This window comes from Nerophis lumbriciformis, linkage group LG13 (genome assembly GCF_033978685.3).
Source record: "Nerophis lumbriciformis linkage group LG13, RoL_Nlum_v2.1, whole genome shotgun sequence".
Taxonomy (NCBI): Eukaryota; Metazoa; Chordata; class Actinopteri; order Syngnathiformes; family Syngnathidae; genus Nerophis; species Nerophis lumbriciformis.
This window is the reverse complement of record NC_084560.2, coordinates 19,939,585-19,955,420: the sequence shown is the minus strand read 5'-3', so window position 1 is coordinate 19,955,420 and position 15,836 is coordinate 19,939,585. Positions and strand designations below refer to the sequence as shown.

General features: G+C 40.4%; 1 protein-coding gene across 1 annotated transcript in view; it reads right to left on the bottom strand.

Moving 5' to 3' along the window:
- The window catches only part of acvr1c (activin A receptor type 1C), a 56,339-nt gene that overhangs the window by 19,556 nt on the left and 20,947 nt on the right, over nt 1–15,836 (bottom strand). The window contains exon 4 of the mRNA XM_061971539.2: nt 13,215–13,445. Coding sequence (XP_061827523.1) covers nt 13,215–13,445 — 231 coding nt within the window. The remainder of the gene's footprint in view (nt 1–13,214; nt 13,446–15,836) is intronic.

Genomic DNA, 15,836 nt, shown 5'->3' with positions numbered 1-15,836 from the left:
ACCGAAGCAATCATTGGACTGGATTAGAGTTAGCCCCGCCCACTGACTCATTCATGAAGCGCTGACACACAGGTTCATAAAATAATCAAATAAATCATTAAAACATGAAATAATTACATGAATAAATAACTAATTATTTAAATAGTTAATTACATTATTAAATGTTTAAATCTATTTTTACATTAAATAAATTAATGACACATTTAATAACACAGGTCACATGACATATGTATTAAATCCCATTTTTAAATCATTAATGACACATTTAAGTCAAGTTTTAAAGATGTGGTTATTTATCTAATTTTGTCCCCATTTTCCCCTCCATAGCAGCTGACTAATGATAATGTTGCATTCAATTCTGCCCAGCGACAACTGACACATTCCATTAGAGGAGCAGTTCCTCAATTTGTCCAAGGGTCAGAATTGTTCTCAGTGGACATTGCAAAGTTCATATATATATATATATATATATATATATATATATATATATATGTCTTAATAAGATTATCCAAAAAATAGTGCTCGATACCGTGGTAGAGCGCAATATATGTATGTGTGGGAAAAAATCACAAGACTACTTCATCTCTACAGGCCTGTTTCATGAGGGGTTCCCTCAATCATCAGGAGATGAAAATCCAAAGCACAATTATTAAGGTGGTGAAGAGTGAGGTAATAAGATGGTCCGCGGCAGCAAAGGGGCAGGCTGTTCATTTAGCAGTCTCACAGCCTGGGGATACAGACTGTGAGACATTCTGGTGGTCCTGGCGCGAATCAATTTATACCTCCTTCCAGAGGGTAGCAGGTTGAAGAGGCCATCTGCTGGGTGGTATCTGTCCTTCAGGATGTTGTGTACTCGCTTTAGGCAGCGAGTTGTGTACATGGCACTCATCTCTGGGAGTATCGTCCTTGTAATATACTGTATATGTATATATGTATATACTGTATATATACATGTATATGTATATACACATATATATGTGCATATATATGTGTGTGTGTATATATATATGTATATATACTGTATATACAGTATATACTATATATATACTGTGTTTATATATACTATATATATATATGCTATATATATACATACATACATACTGTATATACTGTATGTATATATATTTTTTTTGAATATGGAATATATAATGATAATATAAACTTAATATGAATACAGTTATAATACATAAGACAAATGTAAATAACTGAATAAAAGCAATAGTCTTGACATGATCACACATTAAAGTTTAGATTTTGTTCTTTGTTTTCAAGTCCTTATTATATCCTGGTGCTCTTGTTTTGTCAGCACAGTATTTCCTTTGTGGCCTCGGTGTTTTGCAGCACCTTAACTTTCTGTTCCTTGTCCTGCCAGCAGCACACCTGTTCCCTCCTTCAGTCCTTAATATATGCCATGGTGTGCTGTTGCTTTCTGACTTCCTGCTCGACCGGAGTTATTTTCAATCTGCCTGTTGCTTGCCCGTTGCCTATACGCCCCTGCATCCTGGGATCACGCCAACAGCCGACATCCATCCCGTCAAATACGCAGGTGAAACAAACAGTGACAAAATTGTGCAAATGTTGGTTTATTCCAGGTATTCCTTTTGATACGATTCGGATGATTATGGCTTACAGTTTATGAAGATCTCAGACTATTTTGGGGTTTTCAAACACTCTTAGCCATGACCATCAAAGTTACGAGAAATAAAGGCTTGCCGTAATGAGTTTATGTCACATATTAGTTTCACATTTGTAGCTGTATGCTAAAATAAATGGACTTTTGAACGATATTCTATTTTTTCCCCAGGATCACCTGCATGTTATCCTGCTTCAGAGAGTAAACATGAGCTGTGCTTCTTCCTACTCCTTTTCATACGTGTTGTATTGAGAAAGTGGATAATATACGAGGTGCTATATTGCAGCTGCGTGCATCTTCGAAATAAATTGAAACCATAATCATTATTAGGAAATTAGAACATGCAAACTCCACTCAAAGGGTCCAAGTTGAGATTTGAACCCACAACCGCCTGGTTATAAGGCAGACATTTGACTGTAGGTTGAATATTTAATACAGGCGGTGCTATAAACAACAATCAGCGCTCACAGCACCTTGGGGATAGGCTCTGGCGTCGTCTAAGTGCAGGTTGGTGTAATTAATCCCCCGTCAACCTTAATGCCAGCTTCCACCTTCTACCATGACACGTTTTAACGTGCGCCGCATGGCTGATAAGAGTATTTATACATGGCGAGTGGGAAGGGGGAGGGGGGGGGAGGCTAAACGTGGCCCTGCGCCAGCGTCGTTATGTCACAGGATCTAGCGGGATCAGCATCTGCCTCGTCTCGCCGGGGCCACATTGAGTGGGAAATCCCAAAGTGATTTGACTCACTTGAAACTTTACATAGTGAAACCCGATATCTAAGTTACATTTAAACCAGTGTGGGTGGCACTGGGTAAAAAGGTGGGTAAAGTGTCTTGCCCGAGGACACAACGGCAGTGACTAGGATGGCGGAAGCGGGGATCGAACCTGGAACCCTCAAGTTGCTGGCAAGGCCACTCTACCAACCGAGCTATATACCGCCCCACAAAGGTCATATGATGCCAGAAAATCATCCCTATGACTTTGGAAGGCGTAGCATTTTATTATCATTCATTTGTCTACGCCGCTTCTTGCCCAAACGTCAGCTGGGGTAGGCTCCAGCATGTCTGTGACCTTAAACAGAATAACAAATACGGGAAATGGATGGATGCCTTGAAAATATTCCTGTTCATGTTCACGTCACATAGGAAGGACCACTTTTTTTTAGCAGAATTTGTGGGGCACAATTAGTTCTCAGCTGGGGTAGGCTCCAGCATGTCCGTGACCTTGAACAGAATACAAAATACGGAAAACGGATGGATGCCTTGAAAATATTCCTGTTCATGTTAACGTCACATTGGTATGACCACTTTTTCCCGGGCAGAATTTGTAGGGGCACAATTAGTTCTCAGCTGGGGTAGGCTCCAGCATGTCCGTGACCTTGAACAGAATAAACAGTACGGAAATGGGTGGATGCCTTGAAAATATTCCTGTTCATGTTCACGTCACATTGGTATGACCATTTTTTTTCCGGGCAAAATTTGTGATGGCACAATTAGTTCTCAGCTGGGGTAGGCTCCAGCATGTCCGTGACCTTTAACAGAATAAACAGTACGGGAAATGGATGGATGGATGCCTTGAAAATATTTCTGTTCATGTTCACGTCACATTGGAAGGACCACTTTCTTGTGGGCAGAATTTGTGGGGCACAATTAGTCCTTAGCTGGGGTAGGCCCCAGCATGTCCGTGACCTTGAACAGAATAAAAAATACGGGAAATGGATGGATGCCTTGAAAATATTCCTGTTCATGTTCACGTCACATTGGAAGGACCACTTTTTTTGGGAAGAATTTGTAGGGCACAATTAGTTCTCAGCTGGGGTAGGCTCCAGCATGGCCGTGACCTTTAACAGAATAACTAATACGGGAAATGGATGAATACCTTGAAAATATTCCTGTTCATGTTCATTTCACATTGGTATGACCACTTTTTTTCTGGGCAGAATTTGTGGGGGCACAATTAGTTCTCAGCTGGGGTAGGCTCCAGCATGTCCGTGACCTTGAACAGAATAAACAGTACGGGAAATGGGTGGATGCCTTGAAAATATTCCTGTTCATGTTCACGTCACATTGGTATGACCATTTTTTTTCCGGGCAAAATTTGTGATGGCACAATTAGTTCTCAGCTGGGGTAGGCTCCAGCATGTCCGTGACCTTTAACAGAATAAACAGTACGGGAAATGGATGGATGGATGCCTTGAAAATATTTCTGTTCATGTTCACGTCACATTGGAAGGACCACTTTCTTGGGGGCTGAATTTGTGGGGCACAATTAGTCCTTAGCTGGGGTAGGCCCCAGCATGTCCGTGACCTTGAACAGAATAAAAAATACGGGAAATGGATGGATGCCTTGAAAATATTCCTGTTCATGTTCACGTCACATTGGAAGGACCACTTTTTTTGGGAAGAATTTGTAGGGCACAATTAGTTCTCAGCTGGGGTAGGCTCCAGCATGCCCGTGACCTTGAACAGAATAACTAATACGGGAAATGGACGGATGCCTGGAAAATATTCCTGTTCATGTTCACGTCACATTGGAAGGACCACTTTTTTGGGGGCAAAATTTGTGGGGCAAAATTAGTTCTCAGCTGGGGTAGACTCCAGCATGTCCGAGACCTTGAACAGAATAAATAGTACGGGAAATGGACGGATGCCTGGAAAATATTCCTGTTCACGTCACATTGGAAGGACCACTTTTTTTAGCAGAATTTGTGGGGTACAATTAGTTCTCAGCTGGGGTAGGCTCCAGCATGTCCCTGACTTTGAACAGAATAAACAGTACGGGAAATGGATGGATGCCTTGAAAATATTCCCGTTCATATTCATGTCACATTGGTATGACCACTTTTTGGGGGTAGAATTTGTGGGGCACAATTAGTTCTCCGCTGGGGTAGGCTCCAGCATGTCTGACCTTGAACAGAATAAACAGTACGGGAAATGGATGGATGCTTTGAAAATATTCCTGTTCATGTTAACGTCACATTGGTATGACCACTTTTTTTCCGGGCACAATTTGTGGGGGGAACAAATAGTCCTCAGCTGGGGTAGGCTCCAGCATGTCCGTGACCTTGAACAGAATAAATAGTACGGGAGACGGATGGTTGCCTTGAAAATATTCCTGTTCATGTTCACGTCACATTGGAAAGACCACTTTTTTAGCGGAATTTGTGGGGCACAATTAGTTCTCAGCTGGGGTAGGCTCCAGCATGTCCGTGACCTTGAACAGAATAAACAATACGGGAGATGGATGGTTGCCTTGAAAATATTCCTGTTCATGTTCACGTCACATTGGAAGGACCACTTTTTTGGGCATAATTTGTGGGGCACAATTAGTTCTCAGCTGGGGTAGGCTCCAGCATGGCCGTGACCTTGAACAGAATAAATAATACGGGAAATGGATGAATACCATGAAAATATTCCTGTTCATGTTCACGTCACATTGGTATGACCACTTTTTTCCAGCGAGAATTTGTGGGGGCACAATTAGTTCTCAGCTGGGGTAGGCTCCAGCAAGTCCGTGACCTTAAACAGAATAAACAATACAGGAAATGGATGGATGCCTTGAAAATATTCCTATTTATGTTCACGTCACATTGGAAGGACCAATTTTTTTGGGGCACAATTAGTTCTCAGCTGGGGTAGGCTCCAGCATGTCCGTGACCTTGAACAGAATAAACAGTACGGGAAATGGATAGATGCCTTGAAAATATTCCTGTTCATGTTCACGTCACATTGGAAGGACCACTTTTTTGGGGGCAGAATTTGTGGGGTACAATTAGTTCTCAGCTGGGGTAGGCTCCAGAATGTCCGTGACCTTGAACAGAATAAACAGTACGGGAAATGGATATATGCCTTGAAAATATTCCTGTTCATGTTCATGTCACATTGGTATGACCACTTTTTTTCTGGGCAGAATTTGTGTGGGCACAATTAGTTCTCAGCTGGAGTAGGCTCCAGCTCACCGATAATCCTGAACATTACATATGTATAAGTCTTACCCCTAACAAATGGCTAATTGGACCTGTCAAAATTCGTATTGGGGAAAAAAAGGTACATTTCCCGGGAAAATATGTGGAAATAAGGACAAGCTTTTATTTTGAAGGCGCGCTACAGGAAGTGTTTTGGAGTGTTACAGATATAAGGATGGTGCTGAATTTGGTACGTTCCGTTGCAACGACCAGATATCGATTCACGTTAAACCAAACCGTATGTCGACACCGTTGTTGCAAGTCGCAGACTCGGCTTAAGCACTTGGCCGGGAAACAAGCAGACAAGCAGCGTGGACTGCCTCTCGGTGAAGGTTACATTTTAGGCGCTCAAAATAAAAGTAAAACGCCGCTTGTCAAAATGTGCTAGCTCGATGCTAATTTACATTGGATTTGTCGCAGACATTGGCAATTTTACAAGGCGATATCAACAGCTCCAAATTTGGTAATGAAACTACAACCACAATGCACGTTTCCATCAAAAAGCGAGTGTGTAATAAGCAAAATACTTACAGTACAAACATTATGTAGGGCACAACAAAAGAAAAGACTGGTACGTTCAAATTTCCTGGCTAAGGCAACCCATGGCAGTCTGTACACGACTACCATCTAGCATCCTGGAGTCGCAACTGCATGTAATGTCTACTGTATAGTTAGTGTAATGAAGTAATGACTTGCAAATGAGACACAGGAGTGTAAGAAAAGAAGATAACTGGACAGCACAGCTCAATGTTAAATGTTGCATTAAAACCTCTTAAGGCCCAAGCTGTTTGTTTACATACTTTTTATTTTATTTCTCTTTGCTATTTGGGCTTATTGGACCCTAATTAGAATAAAAACTAAGAATCATCTTTTGATATGATGTACTTAGTCCATAAGTACACAAACGTGTACTTCCTGTTTAGTGACATAATTCTTATTTTTACACTTTTTTTTTCCAAATTCCATTGCATGTTATACTCTTCTGACACCACCAGATGGCAGTATAAGTGTCCACATAAGCAGCCATAAGACCCCAATTCAGCAGTGTACATAATTTTGGAAATAAGAGCGGATAGGTGCTGTCCACGCATGTGGCCAACTAAGGCCTTTAGAGGTTGTAAAAAAGTATTTTCCTAATTAATTTATATTCATGAACACCTTTGAACATACGCAAAAGTACAGAAAATCGGTACCGTATCAGTTCAAATGTGAAAGGTAAAGTTATAGAAAGGACCGAAAGCAGTGCTGCTCCGGCAGTATCGACAATTTTTTCACAAAAGTTCAAATATGGGTAAAATAGGGCGGGCGTCGGTAAATATGGGCGTGTCCTGGTAAAAACTGAGAAATACACCTGCTACTCTCTGCAGTTAAGTAGCTAACATCCCACTCACTGTATGAAGAAACACTGTATTTAAATGTTATTTATGTATACTTTCTACACTCAGCGCCTTGGATTAAAGTAAAGTTTAAAGTACCAATGATTGTCTCACACACACTAGGTGTGGTGAAATGTGTCCTCTGCCTTTGACCCATCACCCTTGTTCACCCCCTGGGAGGTGAGGGGAGCAGTGAGCAGCAGCGGTGGCCGTGCCCGGGAATAATTTTTGGTGATTTAACCCCCAATTCCAACCCTTGATGCTGAGTGCCAAGCAGGGAGGTAATGGGTCCCATTTATATAGTCTTTGGTATGACTCGGCCGGGGTTTGAACTCACGACCTACACGATCTCAGGGCGGACACTCTAACCACTAGGCCACCGAGCAGATTGAAAGTTGGAATGTGTCTCAATCGAGAATTTAAGAGACTCTACGAGCGAATGTTATCTATCTGTGTTGGTCCTCCGATGAGGCGGCGACTTGTCCGGGGTGTACCTGGGATAGGCTCCAGCACCCCCCCCCCCCCCTCCCCAAGAGGGCAAAGCGGTAGGAAATGAATGGATGGATATTGTCATACCAGCACAAGGGACACACGCATGACATATACAGTGCTCCCACCAGAGGGCAGTGTTTCTTTTTTAATATGTGTGTTTTATATAACAATGTTATTGTCAAACTAGAAAATTCCCAGCGGAAAATTTGACGGGCCTACTATCTGTGCCTTGGACCTCTGACCCGGGGGTCAGAGGTCAGAGGTCAGAGGTTCGGAGTATAAGTCGCACCTGCCGAAAATGCATAATAAAGAAGGAAAAAAACATATGTAAGTCGCACTGGAGCCCGGCCAAACTATGAAAAAAACTGCGTCTTAGAGTCCGAAAAATACGGTAGATGTCTTGCACATTGTTGTCTAGTGGGATTCAAGGTTGCAGTGGCAGGCCGTGCGTTTCCCACCTAGGCCTTCAGTGATGTCAATGATTACCTCTCAAAATACCATCATTGATGTCACCACATGACCATTGCTGGAGAAATACTATACAGGAACACATTTACGCACTACTGAGCATTGAATCACATCAATCATCAGTGTACTCCTCTTCCTCCTATCCAGGAGATCGCAAAAAGCCGCTGCCTGACCAGGGCTCGGAAAATCTGCAAAGACTCCTCTCACCCCCACCAAGGACTGTTTTCACTGCTGGACTCTAGAAAGAGGTTCCGCAGCCTCTGAAGCAGAACCTCCAGGTTCTGTAACAGCTTCTTCCCTCAGGCCGTAAGACTCTTGAACGCATCATAATTAAATTATCCCCTCAACTCCCCCCAAAATGGATTAACTTGCTGGAATAAAAGACATTATAACATACATCCATAAACGTGGACGCATGTGGAAAAGTGCAAAATATTTACCGTATCTGTACAGTAACCTATTTATTTATTTATATATGCACCTTATTGCTTTTTTATCCTGCACTACCATGAGCTTATGTAACAAAATTTCGTTCTTATCTGTGCTGTAAAGTTCAAATTTGAATGACAATAAAAAGGAAGTCTAAGTCTAAGTCTAAAACGGGTTATTTTCTGGCGCATTGAAAAATCTATTAAAAAAACACATCAGCAATTACAACATATCTTATGTGGTACTGTCAAAATTAAAATTGCAAAAGACATATTAAAAGTGAAAAAATTAAGAAATAAAATATTTGAACTCACAATTTGTAGCACCTGTTCGACGCCGTATAAGTCAGTGGTACCTCTTGTCGTCGGCTTATTCGAGTGGAAATGGCGAGCATTTCATGGCCAGAACAGCTGAGCTAGCTTCCGGGGTTGGCCGACGTAGTTTCTCTTTAAATATCCTTCTTGAAAATGGCCTTGCAAATATATACCGGATTTTTCGGACTATAAGTCGCAGTTTTTTTCATAGTTTGGCCGGGCTCCAGTGCGACTTATATATGTTTTTTTCCTTCTTTATTATGCATTTTCGGCAGGTGCGACTTATACTCCGAAAAATACGGTATCTGCCACCTAATCAATCTTTTATTCTCCTTCTCTGCTAAATTGAACTTTGTGAATGGATACTCACTTTGGAATGACGAGTGAGTATCCAATCACGGTCTCGTTAACATCACGCTACCTAGATAGGCTACTGTCAACAACTTGTGATCTGATTGGCTATCGCAACTGTCTATCAACTGTATGTGTTCTCAAATTCATCCGCTAACGGTCCCGGTGAGTATCCAATCACAGGACGCGTAAATATCACGTTCAACGTGAGGCCATCTAGAAGGCCTTACTGACAACAACTCCTGATCTTAATGGCTATCACAACTGTCTATCAACTGTATGTGCCCGTTCACTAACAGTGCACAGTCATTGTTGATTCTGAAGGCAGATTTGGTACAGCATGGCAACATAAGCTATCTGAATTCTGATTGGATACAAACTAAAACTAAAAACAACAGCACTGGAAGGAGCATAATATGACATGAAGAGAAAATGAATACTTTTAGATATTTAGGGAAATAAAAAAAATATTGTATCTTTAATTATGATCATGATTTCTATGTTAGGCCAACAGAGAAGGCACACCACTGCAAGGTTGTCATAATATTTCATTTGTAGGTTGCGTAATTACACGTAAATATGAAGTTATGTCGAGATGAAGACCCCGTGTTAACAGTTTGATTTTAGTTAGAGGCTCATACATACACTATATTGCCAAAAGTATTTGGCCACTGTCGGAGGCAGATATTTACATATATCCGAATTTAAGTGTTACTTCTTTTTATTTCATAATCATATTACAAAACAGCTAGTGTTTTTCTTCCAATTGTGGTCTTTTGGTTGTCTGCAAATACTGTGTGCTAACCTTGAATATGGAATGTCAGAAAGAGATACTCCTTCTTCTTATCTATTCTTATGTCCAGGTGCGGAGGACAATGGGCATGTGTTTGGGCTGGAGGGACAAGACTGCGAGGGTGGGAGAGAGAGAGACTTGAGGGAAGAGAGGGTTTTTCATTGGGGAGGGCAGACCACCTTAGCTGCGCAATTGAATGTTCTATGCTGGACTGGTCTCATGATATTTACAAAGCTTTGCAAATATATTACAAAATACCTATCCTGTCTCTGGTGGTTCTTTTACTCAGCTTTAAGTGTCGTAAAGAGCTTGGGAGCGACGACCATAAACTTGAATTCCCTGGGAGGAACAACTGGTCCAAACGCAACACCACCCATTCAAATGATGAGAATCAGGTGTCCTAATCACTTGGCCCGGCCACAGGTGTATAAAATCAAGCACTTTGGCACGGAGACTGTTTCTACAAACATTTGTGAAAGAATGGGCCGCTCTTAAGTGATTTCCAGTCATAGGATGCCACCTGTGCAACAAATCCAGTCGTGAAATTTCCTCGCTCCTAAATATTCCAAAGTCAACTGTCGGCTTTATTATAAGAAAATGGAAGAGTTTGGGAACAACAGCAACTCAGCCACGAAGTGGTAGGCCACGTAAACTGCCACAGAGAGGGGTCAGTGGAAGAATTACGGTGTGGGGTTGTTTTTTCAGGAGTTCCAGTGAAAGGAACTTTGAATGCTCCAGGATACCAAAACATTTTGGACAATTCCATGCCTCCCAACCTTGTGGGAACAGTTTGGAGCAACCCCCTTTCTCTTCCAACATGACTGTGCACCAGTGCACAAAGCAAGGTCCATAAAGACATGGATGACAGAGTCTGGTGTGGATGAACTTGACTGGCCTGCACAGAGTCCTGACCTGAACCCATACTTGCCAACCTTGAGACCTCCGAATTCGGGAGATTGGGGGCGGGGGCGGGGTTAAGAGGGAGGAGTATATTTATAGCTAGAATTCACTGAAATTAAAGTATTTCTTATATTTATATATATATAAATATTACAGTAAACAGTAATGAAAAGACAGGTGTTCTACTAACTGTACTGTACTTGCTGCTTACTTTTAAAATAAATAACACTTACCTTTCACTATTTGAGTAGCTTTTATTCTGCGATTTGACTACTATATCCTTCACGGATTTGTTGGAAACATCCCGCAAATGAGAACGGAATGTTGCTTGCAAGGTGGCCCATAATACTGCGTTGCAGCCGCCTTGTGGATGTTGTGTGTCAGTGTACTAACGTGCCGGCTGGAATAAACACGCTGAGAAATAGCTCCGTGCCTGCCTACTTTATGGGTTATAGATAAACCTATGGATAACGGAGACATATAAAATAGTCTCCTTTTCAGGTGAGAGACGACGCTAAAGGCAGTGCCTTTAAAGGGGAACATTATCACAATTTCAGAAGGGTTAAAACCATTAAAAATCAGTTCCCAGTGGCTTATTTTATTTTTCAAAGTTTTTTTCAAAATTTTACCCATCACGCAATATCCCTAAAAAAAGCTTCAAAGTGCCTGATTTTAACCATCGTTATATACACCCGTCCATTTTCCTGTGACGTCACATAGTGAAGCCAACAAAACAAACATGGCGGAAAGAACAGCAAGCTATAGCGACATTAGCTCGGATTCAGACTCGGATTTCAGCGGCTTAAGCGATTCAACAGATTACGCATGTATTGAAACGGATGGTTGTAGTGTGGAGGCAGGTAGCGAAAACGAAATTGAAGAATAAACTGAAGCTATTGAGCCATATCGGTTTGAACCGTATGCAAGCGAAACCGACGAAAACGACACGACAGCCAGCGACGCGGGAGAAAGCGAGGACGAATTCGGGATCGCCTTCTAACCAACGATTGGTATGTGTTTGTTTGGCATTAAAGGAAACTAACAACTATGAACTAGGTTTACAGCATATGAAATACATTTGGCAACAACATGCACTTTGAGAGTGAAGACAGCCCAATTTTCATCAATTAATATATTCTGTAGACATACCCTCATCCGCGCTTTTTTCCTCAAAGCTGATCTGTCCAGTTTTGGAGTTGATGTCAGCAGGCCAGGGAAGCTAGGGTCGATAGCTCGCTCGTCTGCGGGAACAAACTGCCGCCATTGCTTGCCGTGCTAGCGAGGTCCTTTGTCCCTGAATTGCTCACACACTCCGGCAGATTTAATGGGGGTCCGGCGGCAGATTTCTTTGACTTTAACGTTGGAAATGCATCTGCTTTGAGTGTCGCAAGATATCCACACATTCTTGCCATCTCTGTCGTAGCATAGCTTTCGTCGGTAAAGTGTGCGGAACAAACGTCCAATTTCTTGCCACTTTCGCATCTTTGGGCCACTGGTGCAACTTGAATCCGTCCCTGTTCGTGTTGTTACACCCTCCGACAACACACCGACGAGGCATGATGTCTCCAAGGTACGGAAAACAGTCGAAAAAAACGGAAAATAACAGAGCTGATTTGACTCGGTGTTTGAGAAAATGGCGGATTGCTTCCCGATTGTGACGTCATCGCTCCGAGAGCGAATAAAAAAAGGCGTTTAATTCGCCAAAATTCACCCATTTAGAGTTCGGAAATCGGTTAAAAAAAATATATGGTCTTTTTTCTGCAACATCAAGGTATATATTGACGTTTACATAGGTCTGGTGATAATGTTCCCCTTTAAGGCACGCCCCCAATATAGTTGTCCGGCTGGAAATCGGGAGATTTTCGGGAGAATGGTTGTCCCGGGAGATTTTCGGGAGAGGCACTGAAATTCGAGAGTCTCCCGGAAAATTCTGGATGGTTGGCCAAGTATGCCTGAACCTGACAGAACACTTTTGGGATGAATTAGAACGGAGACTGAGAGCCAGGCCTTCTCCACCAACATCAGTGTGTGACCTCACAAATGCGCTTTTTGGAAGAATGGTGGAAAATTCCTATAAAAACACTCCGCAACCTTGTGGACAGCCTTCCCAGAAGAGTTGACGCTGTAATAGCTGCAAAAGGTCATATTGAACCCTATGGGTTAGGAATGGAATGGCACTTCAAGTTCATATGTGAGTCAAGGCAGGTGGCCGAATACTTGTGGCAATATAGTGTAATTTGTGCCGTTTGTGTTGTTCTGCCTAGCAACAAGCAGGGGGGGGGGGGGGGGGAATCCACTTTCCCAATTGTGTGGATTCATGCTGCTGCTTACATTTTGGAGCCGACCGTGGCATTTCTTGTCCACGTCCACTGTGTCCAACAAACACTCTGTGTGGGATCGCTGGCTTCCCCTCCTGCCCAAAGGCCGCTAAAATGTGTGTGTCGCAAACAGGTTGTGAAACACTCCGCTGATAGAGAAGAGCGAGCATACCGGGCTGCAAGTGCAGGGTCTGGTTATTGCAGAAGTCGCTGAAGCAGCACTCCCTCAAGGAGACGCTGGGGGAGCTGTGGCAGAACACCTGACCTTTCATCTCCAACGGCGACAGGCACGACCGCGCCGTCTTCTCCCGGCCATCGATCAACATGACCGAGTTCCAGCAGGCGCCGTCGGCCGGCGTCTCGCAGACGTCGCCGTCGCACAGCGGGCACACACATTTCAGACCTGCAACCACACCTTCCTGTTAGACACATCCAAGTGTTGACCACGTTCAGACCTGTTACGTAAGAGCTGGCCATACTAAGCGAGGTGGAAGAACCGGAGTAATGCCTCTTAGTTTAACACCCACATAATCTTATGTTCTACTTCAAGCCGCTGTCATGCTTTGTCTGACAAGTTTAACCCTGATGGACAAACAAGTCTGCACTAACACTCTAATGTCATCATAACTGTATTTCGTGATAATATACAATTACTATGATCACTTATGGTGAGATAATTCATCTAATAAGTGCAGAGGAACATCTAGAGAAGGATGTCAAACATGCAGCCCAACAGAGATGAGTTTGCTGAGAGTAAAATTGAGCTGCGTTTTTAAATGAAAGAAACTGCTGTTCTAAATGTGTCCACCGGATGTCGTAATAGTAATTCTGTTAGGCAAGCAAATAGTTTAAAATAGTAACATAAACATGGGACACTGCACATTGATATAGTTCTGTGGAAATGATTGTCTAAAGAAAGTGAACAATGATTTACTGCAATACTGTCAGTCTTTTAAGTTTTTATGTTTGGTTTGTTGAAATTTAAGGCCGTCAGAGATGTTATGTGCGCATGGTGTTGTCTGCCAAAAATGAAGAAGAAGAAGCCGGGTGGGGGGTGGAAATGGCAGACATAAGAGAGGGCTAACAAACTCAAGTTTCTTGACAAATTACTGCTAAATGTTTTAACTTGATGAAAATTGTCTTTATACTTGAAAATAAAAAAATTTTACTTGCAGAATATTGTTTTTTACTTGCAGAAAATTGTCTTTATACCTGCAAATCGTTTTTTTTTAATTGCAGAATATTGTTTTTTTACTTGTCAATTTGTTTTTAATTGCAGAATATTGTTTTACTTGCCAATTTTTTTTTACTTGCAGAAAAATTTCTTTATACTTGCAAATTGTTTTTTTTTTTACTGAGAGAATATTGGTTTTTTTACTTGCAATTTTTTTCTTTACTTGCAGAAAATTGTCTTTATACTTGCAAATCGTTTTTTTTACTTGCAGAAAATTCTCTTTATACTTGCAAATTGTTTTTTTACATGGAGAAAATTGTTTTTTACTTGCAATTGTTTTTTTACTTGCAGAAAATTGTCTTTATACTTGCAAATCGTTTTTTTTTTACTTGCAGAATATTGTTTTACTTGCCAATTTTTTTTTACTTGCAGAAAATTGTCTTTATACTTGCAAATTGTTTTTTTTTTACTGAGAGAATATTGGTTTTTTACTTGCAATTTTTTTTTTTACTTGCAGAAATTTCTTTTTATACTTGCAAATTGTTTTTTTTACTTGGAGAATATTGTTTTTTACTTGCAATTGTTTTTTTTACTTGCAGAAAATTGTCTTTATACTTGCAAATCGTTTTGTTTTACTTAGAGAATATTGTTTTTTACTTGCAAGTTTTTTTACTTGCAGAAAATTGTCTTTATACTTGCAAATAGTTTTTTTTTACTTGCAGAATATTGTTTTTTTACTTGCAATTTTTTTTTAGTTGCAGAAAATTGCCTTTATACTAGCAAATTGTTTTTTTTTACTTGCAGAATATTGTTTTTTTTACTTGCAAAATTAAATTTTTACTTTCAAAAACTGTTTTTACAATTGCAAATAATTTTTTTACTTGCAAGAATAGATTTTATTTACTTGCGTACTGTTTTTTTGACCGAAGAAAATTGTTTTTTAATGGAGGAAAATAGGTTTTATACTTGCAAAACATTTTTTGATTGAATTTTTTTACTTGCAGAAAAATTTGTTTTTTTAACTTGCAAACTAATTTTTACATGCAGAAAAAAAAAATGTTTACTTGCAGAAAATTGTCTTTATACTTGCAAATTGTTTTTTTTTTTACTTAGAGAATACTGTTTTTTTACTTGCAATTTTTTTTTACTTGCAGAAATTGTCTTTATACTTGCAAAGATTTTTTTTTACTTGCAGAATATTGTTTTTTTACTTTCAATTTTTTTTTTACTTGCAGAAAATTGTCTTTATACTTGCAAATCGTTTTTTTTTTACTTGCAGAATATTGTTTTACTTGCCAATTTTTTTTTTTACTTGCAGAAAATTGTCTTTATACTTGCAAATTGTTTTTTTTTACTGAGAGAATATTGGTTTTTTACTTGCAATTTTTTTTTTTTTTTTGCAGAAAATTCTTTTTATACTTGCAAATTGTTTTTTTTACTTGGAGAATATTGTTTTTTACTTGCAATTGTTTTTTTTACTTGCAGAAAATTGTCTTTATACTTGCAAATCGTTTTGTTTTACTTAGAGAATATTGTTTTTTACTTGCAATTTTTTTTTACTTGCAGAAAATTGTCTTTATACTTGCAAATAGTTTTTTTTTACTTGCAGAATATTGTTTT